The sequence below is a fragment of the Nicotiana tabacum genome, chromosome 7 (genome assembly GCF_000715075.1).
Source record: "Nicotiana tabacum cultivar K326 chromosome 7, ASM71507v2, whole genome shotgun sequence".
Lineage (NCBI taxonomy): Eukaryota > Viridiplantae > Streptophyta > Magnoliopsida > Solanales > Solanaceae > Nicotiana > Nicotiana tabacum.
The window spans coordinates 128876768-128884499 of record NC_134086.1 but is presented as its reverse complement, the minus strand read 5'-3'; the positions used below and the strand labels follow the sequence as shown (position 1 = coordinate 128884499).

The 7732-nt window shown below is 34.1% G+C and overlaps 1 protein-coding gene across 1 annotated transcript; it reads right to left on the bottom strand.

The window, feature by feature from the left end:
- Window positions 1-6318: 6318 nt before the first annotated feature.
- Window positions 6319-7425, bottom strand: LOC107778594 (GATA transcription factor 17). Its single transcript, XM_016598884.2, has 3 exons — window positions 7262-7425; window positions 7064-7165; window positions 6319-6917 (listed from the first exon to the last, which is right to left on the bottom strand). Exons 1-3 carry the CDS (start codon window positions 7277-7279, stop codon window positions 6585-6587), a joined length of 453 nt encoding a protein of 150 aa, XP_016454370.1. The 5' UTR covers window positions 7280-7425; the 3' UTR covers window positions 6319-6584.
- Window positions 7426-7732: the final 307 nt, after the last annotated feature.

Here is a 7732-nt window from a genome sequence, read left to right as displayed (position 1 = left end):
TTGAAGACTGGAATGACGAAGGCATTTCGTTCTGCTACCTAAACACTTTATCCTTCGTTAGCCCTTTGAGCCTTATTTATTGTTCTTTCATACCCCTCTTTCGGAATCATTAGCAAAGGTTAGAAACACAAACGTGGAAGAAAAAGAAAAAAAAAGGAAAGAAAGCAACTAAAACAACAACAACAAAAAAAAAGGAAAAAGAGAAAAGAAAAGAAAAATGCTAACAAAAAGAAAACAAAAGAAAGTCAAATGAAAAAGAGGAATTGGGAACTACGTTTGACCTGATTCCTCAAAGAGGATACGTAGGCGCCTCACGGCTCGGTCATGGTGTAATAAAAATTAAAAAAATAATAATTAAATAATCCCCAAGCAAGAAATTGGGGCAAGGGTTGCGCTTGTTGTAAACAAATATGGTTCCGAAGGTTGTAATTTTGAACCTCAAATTGATTTGTTTTTGAGCCTTTAATACCCTTTCTTTCTAGCCTGTCCAAAAACCCACATTACGGTCCAAAGAAAGACCTTCTGATCAGTCTGCAAAAGGCGCCAAGTCAGACAAATGAGAGTTTTACCGGTAAACAAAACACTCTGTTCCACAGCAGAAAGGACTCTAATCCCCAGCCGAAAGAGTCATATCGGCAACACTCCAAATCCCCAGCTGTAAAGTGATACAACTAAGAGAGTCTTATTGGTAAAAATCTTCACGGACACCATAAGACGATGAAAGCTGAGAAAAAAAACAAAATGAGAGAGGCTTGATAGTGAAAACCTTTTGGGCACTACAAGTCAAATAAAATTGAGAATCAGATGGGGAATCGCCAAATGAAGATCTTGAAAGATGATTGACGGTAGAGGATAGGCCACATGCACATGTCATGACCGTAAGAGTCAGTATCTATGTTTGATAGGTTTTTATTTATAGTTTCTCTTGTTAAAGAGTCATCTTTTTCTTTTGTCTTTTATTCGGTTCCCTTTTTGTTTATCTTTCTCCTTTCATAGAAAAATTCCCCAGCGGAGTCGCCAGAGCTGTCACACCTCCTTTTTCCGCCCCCGCGAGGGTGCAAGGAGTTTTTTCCAATTAGAGGACAATCGAAACGGAATTTATTTATTTATTTCAGAGTCGCCATTTGGGAGATTTTAGGGTGTGTTTAGGGTTTGGGTTGTTTGGTTGAGTGAGAAGAGTGAAACAAAAATCTAAAAAACCAAAAAGGGATGAGGTGGAAATGGGCCGGGTCAAAGGGTTTTGGGTTGGGTAGAGGTATTTTGGGCCTCGGTTTAAAAAATGAAGAAGAGGCCCAATTTCGATTTTTTTTTTTTGCTCTCTTTTCTTCTTTTATTTTTCTAAAACTAAATTCTAAAATCCTTAAATTATTATTAAGTTATAAAAGCGCAAATTAACTTCCAACAACAATTAATGCACAATTAAGTAATAATTAAGCATAAAATTGTACATTTGGACATTAAATGCTAAAAATGCAAAAGATGCTTATTTTTGTAATTTTCAATTTTTGTAAAACAAACTTAATTACTAACAATTGTAGAATTAAATCCTACATGCAAAATGCGACATATTTTTGTATTTTTTATTAATTTAACAAATAAACATGCATAGACAAATACAAATAATCATCCAAAAATGTCACAAAAATTCTTAAAATTGCACACCAAGGAAAATCATTTTATTTTGAATTTTTTGGGAGTAATTCTTTCATAGGGCAAAAATCACGTGCTCACAACTACTACCAGAAATTGTAGTAACATCTGCTTTACACATATTTAAATGAGAAAAATATTTCTTCTCTTTGAATATTGTATGTGTTGTACATGAATCAATTAAACAAATATTTTTACAATTGAACTTTGATCCAAGTTTGCTTTGTGGAATATCCATATTTGCTTCCCATGGGTTGACATACAAAAAGAAATATACGAATAAACATTAGTATTTTCAGAGATAAAGGAAAAGAGACAATTTTTTTTTGAGTATTAGACGCATACAATGTTATATTGGCAGCAGCGGAGAAGAAATTCACAATTATTAAATACAATATTATAATGGCATCTCCTGACTTATCTTGATTGATTTGTGGTATAAAATAAGTTTGATTATACGCCAGATTCTCTTGAAATTTGCCCTAATTATCCTCCCCTTTTGGTTGATTAAGAAAAATGAAAATAAGAGATATGCTTTACAGCACATCTGAAAATTAACTAAGATGATTTGGTTGTCAATTTCAACAAACCAAAGAATGAAAGCCGTTCATATTTAGTTATTTCAAAACCAATAATTAAATATTTTCTTCACATTACAATATTACTTCAATAAAAATTATGTTAATCCTTAAAAACTAACCAAACTGAAATATTGTTCAAAATAAATAGTAGAACTATATTTAATTAAAACGAACTAACACTTTCATAAAACAAATAATACCAATTGATACTAATGACTACTACTCATGTAAAAAATTATGATTACATGATATTTATTCACTAGCTACTACGAATAAGAAAAATAAAAATTAAACTACTTAATCTTCTTTAACCACGGATCCATCACCGATCAAGTGGTCTATTTTTCCATCAGGGTGCTCAAAAAAATCTGCCACATCCAAGTGGGTGATGTCAAATTCATTGTCATAGACAAGATTAGCTTCATGGCCTTTATTCTTTAGAGATGTTTGATAAAGCTCAACCAAATGTCTTGGTACACGACAAATATTTGCCCAATGCCCTTTTCCACCACAACGATAGCATTCAGTTTCTGAACCATTTGCTTTTGGTTTCTCATCTTTCCCTTTCCACTTTTGGTGGTTATTTTTCTTTGGGGGGTGATTAACACTAGGAAAATTTCTTCTTTGTCCACGGCCACGGTCATGACCACGACCACGAATAGGGCACGGTCTTTTCCACGCTTAGCATAATGGGAATACACCTCATCCACTTCAGACAATGGTGTAGACCCAGTGGGTCGATTTTCGTGATTTCTCATGAGCAAGTCATTATTTCGCTTAGCCACAAGGAGAAGAGAAATCAACTCAGAGTACTTCTTGAAACCTTTCTCTCTGTACTGCTGTTGCAGAACCATATTGGAGGCATGAAACGTTGTAAAGCGTTTTTCAAGCATATCATAATCAGTGATAGTATCTCCACAGAGTTTCAATTTAGAAGTAATTCTGAACATCGCAGAATTATATTCAGAAACAGACTTAAAGTCTTGGAGCCTAAGATGAGCCCAATCATATCGTGCTTGTGGAAGAGTGACCAACTTTAAGTTGTCATATCTTTCCTTTAAGCCATTCCACAAAACAAGTGAATCTTTGACTGTAAGATATTCTATTTTCAACTCTTCATCAAGGTGATGGCGCAAGAAAATCAAGGTCTTAGCACAGTCTTGGGTGGATGCTTTAGTTTTATCTTTAATGGCGTCTCCAAGACCCATTGCATCTAAATGGATTTCAGCATCCAACACCCATGTCATATAGTTCTTGCCCGAAATTTCAAGGGCAACGAACTTTCTTTTCATAATATCAATCATAATTAAAAGAGGAGAAAAGTTGTACCTTAATCTTCTTGAACGGTAGAGTCTCGGGCTGATAACGTGTGATAAAACAATAAAAGTAGAAGAACAATATTGCAGAGAAAGAGAGAAAATTCTTATTGAATTTTGGGATGATCTACAATTGGGTAAGACCCCTCTATTTATAGGGAAAAAAATGACTTAGCCACAAAGTAAAATTCTCTACAAGATAGACATTCACTCTAAATAGAATTCTATTCATAGTGTCACACCTCCTTTTTACACACCGAAAGTGATATAAGGGAGTTTTTCCAATTTAAGTGACATTATTTGAAATGAGATTATTTATTTGATTTCAGAGTCGTCACTTAGGATAATTTAATTGGTGTCCCAAGTCACCGGTTTATTTTAAATCCCAAATCTAGGAAATTTCGACTTTCCTTTTGAAGTCTGCGAACCAGAAATTCTAATTAAGGAATTCTGTTAACTCGGGAGAAGGTGTTAGGCATTTTCGGGTTCTGTGGTTCTAGCACGGTCGCTTAGCAATTATTCTTGGCTCAAATTGTTTAACTACTCATTTTTAGGACCTATGTGCATTTATCTCTTTACCACTTTTAAATCACTTGAATTATTCGTAATTAAAGAATTGAGTTACGCGTACGTATACTCTTTTCTTTTGGCGCGTCAAAATCATGTCACGCGAACGTGTCCATGATTAATAACGCTTTTGTTGATTTATTAAGAAAGTTTTGTCGATGTTGCACGAACGCATACCTCGATTTATTTTTTATTTTTTTATTTAAAAAAAAAGTAATTATGTCATGCGAACGTGTACACAATTACGAGGGTAGATTAATTAAGAGTGTGTCTGAAAGCATACTATCAATGTGAATTATAATAGATATTGCTTTATTGGAAGCCATGAAGTGTTTTACCTTTGGAATCAAACTATTGGTATTTGAGGAAATTAGGCCTGCGAGCCTTTATTCTTGAAGGGGCTCGACAGAAAAACTAAATTGAGTGGCCTCATTCTTGGTTGAAATCCATTTAGCCCATAAACTAGAATAACTTTCAAAAACCAATAATTTTCAACATGTTATTTGTGGTTTCAACCTTGATAAACTAATTGGATAGTCTAAAAGTCGTACAATCCTCTTAAACCCCCACAGAACTAACATTGGCCCAATAATTCATTTTATCTTTGATCCCTTGAACTAAAAAATCATGTAACCCAATATTTAATTTAAACACACATTCTTATCCCTCAACCTTTAAGGCTTTAGTAGCAAACCAATGGGAACGATCAAAACAAATTAATATTTAACTAATAAATCACTAAACTAATCAACAAATGAGAAAACGTTTATAGAAAACACATAGAGCTTTAAGGAAAGAAACCAACTAAGAGCAGGTATAATACATGCTTAAATTTAGAGAAAAGACAAAATCAATGGACGAGCGAACAATATAATGATGGTTACTTCAGTTAAATACTTGTTTGCTAGTACAGTAAAAATAAACAAAAGCATGCTATACTCAAAAACAGAGTATCTCATTCCTTATCTCATTTAATTAGTAAGAATATCACAAAGTCAAAACAAAAGAAAAAAAATTAGCGGGTTACAAATTTAACATACAAAATAGGCATTAACAGAGCCATATGGATAATAAGATGGGAGTCAAGAAGGAACCTCAAATTTAACAGGACCTCGGTCAGAACCTCTCGGTTGAAATCCGTAGAATCGGAAAAACCTCTAACCTCGCAATTTCGTGAACCTCTTAGTTCGACTCACACCTCAAGCCGCGTGTGTGGATTTATAGCTCGATTTTGGAAGGCTTAAGGTTGAAGACGATGGCTGTAATTTTTGTGAAGAAGAAGATTCAATGGCTGCCGAAGCTCAGAAAATTCTAAAGCTTTTCGGGGGTCCTTAGTGTAAAGATTCAATGTTTTAGGTGTATGTGCTATTATATAGGGGTAGAGATTAGATTAGGAGTATGTGCCTAGAAATTATGGGCTTGGGAATTATAGGCTAGGTCCTAAATTAGGACCAAGTTTTATTCTTTCCCCGCGAACGAGATTAAAAACGATCTCATTTATTAATTAGTCCTACTTAAGTAAAATAATTATTAAAAAGACTGACCGTTAAAATAAATTAATTTTTTTATATATTTTTCAATATTAAAAATGACTACAAAACATTAACGGAATAATTTTTTTTAATTTTTATTTTTTTGTAATAAAATAAAGTAAAAGAGTAAAAATTAATTGAAATAGCTATATTAGGCATAAATTAAATATTTATATGCTAAAATATAAAAAAAATTGGAAAGGGTCAAAAATTGCATATCTACGCACAACAGCACTTTCTCTTTTTAGTTTGAAGGAAAATTTAGGGGACTTAAATACTACTCCAGTACTCCTAGTAGTTAAAAAAAAAACCAGCAAGACAATCACTATTTCTCTCCTACAAGTTACAACATAGAAATAGCATTAAAACCGAACGACAATAGTTGAATCCTATTGACACTGCACAGTGTCTTGAACATCAAGGAGTATTTTGAAATTATTAATTCCATTAACCTGCGAATTTCCTTGCTTATCCCCCCCCCCTTCTCTCACCTACCCACCCTAGTTCCAAAGAGAGAAAGAGGGTACCACTCTTTCAGTGAAACCATTGAACAAAACATGAAATTGGCAAAAAAATTTAGGTTCTTCACCAACTTTATAAGACAATCAGAGTTAACAATTGCAGAATATCAAATGAATAATCCAATTTTGAGCAGCAAACAAACAGACAATAAAATGAAAACTCAAAAAGGCATATTAGATCATCAGCACCATCATATATGTACAATTTCACTTTCTTCCTTTCCTTTTCCTAAGCTACCAAAATCAAGCCATTTCTTTAAAAAGGCTCTACAACCAGATTCTTTTTTCTGTTAATCCATCTGGAATATTTTTTATAGTACCCCTAAAAGCTTTGACTAAGCTTAAAAAAACAAGGGTTTATCTACTTTAATAAGAGGTTAGGGTTTAGTAATTAGTACTAACTAATAGGTGCTGACTTTAGGCAAAAACAGAGCCACAAGACAGAGCCATCAAAAGAAGAGCAGCTCTTTCAACTTCACCAAATTTCCTATGAATTGTTGGCTTCTTCTTCATTGAAGATCTCTGCCTCTGTAATATCACCACTTCTTTCCCTAACATCATAAATCTCACCTTCAATCCTTTGCTTAGCTTCCCATCATTTCCAATTTTCTCCTTTTGGCTATGAGCTAATTTGTCCGTACTACTGTTAGAACTGTCTGTCTCTTTCTTCTTCTTATCTGGGTCTTTGCCAAATCCAGATGGGGTACCCTTTTTCTTTCTGTATTTGATCCCACAAGCATTACACAGTGACTGCAATAAAGCAACTAATAATGCGAATTAGCATCTGATCAACTGATATGAAACAAAACCCAGATTAGAAATCGTTGGGTCATATGAAACAAAACCCAGATTAGAAATCGTTGATTATGACCCCAAAATGGGTGTAATAAACTTACCTTAGGCCCATAAGGGCCAACTCTCCACAAGGGTGTCTTTGTAGTTTTACAATCAGTGCAAGATTTAGCACTCTCAGTTGTCTCATCGGCCAAAGAATCTTCCTGTATCAGTAACAATTTATAAGAATTTAAACGGAAAAGAAAGAAAAAAAAACTACAATGCTGGCAAATTGAAGTATAAATAGGGTCTTAATTTACCTTTTGCGTTGGATCCATGAACTAACGAAGAAAATGGGAATGGGAAGAATTGGAGAAAACAGCCAAATTTTTTGATAATGCGGGAGAGTAAGGAGGATCAGAGGGAAGGTGGTGGGAGAAGCAGGGGTGTGGGGGGTGAAGTGGCTGATGTAATGATGGTCGATATTATAAAAGGACAGACAGCAAAGGAAAGTGGATTCAACCCTAATTTTTCGATGTTAAAAGACAGAAATGGCCTTCAATTTTGCGTTTTGACGGCACAAAGACCTGCCAAATTAAGTGTTAGCTCTACCACGTGTCGACCTGCATGCACTAGATCTCTGGTTTTTGAGTGTGATTTTAGAGAAGATGTGAGTAAGTGAAGTAATTGACAAGAAAAAATAATACGCAGTGGTAAAAAAGGAAGCAACAAAAGATGATGAAAAGTTCTGTAATAAACACAAAGATTAATGAGAAAATAGTCTAACAGGA

Coding starts and splice junctions, on each gene's coding strand:
- LOC107778594 (XM_016598884.2), bottom strand. Junction 6,918..7,063: donor TTGGCCCTTATGGGCCTAAG/GTAAGTTTATTA, acceptor GCTTTATTGCAG/TCACTGTGTAATGCTTGTGG.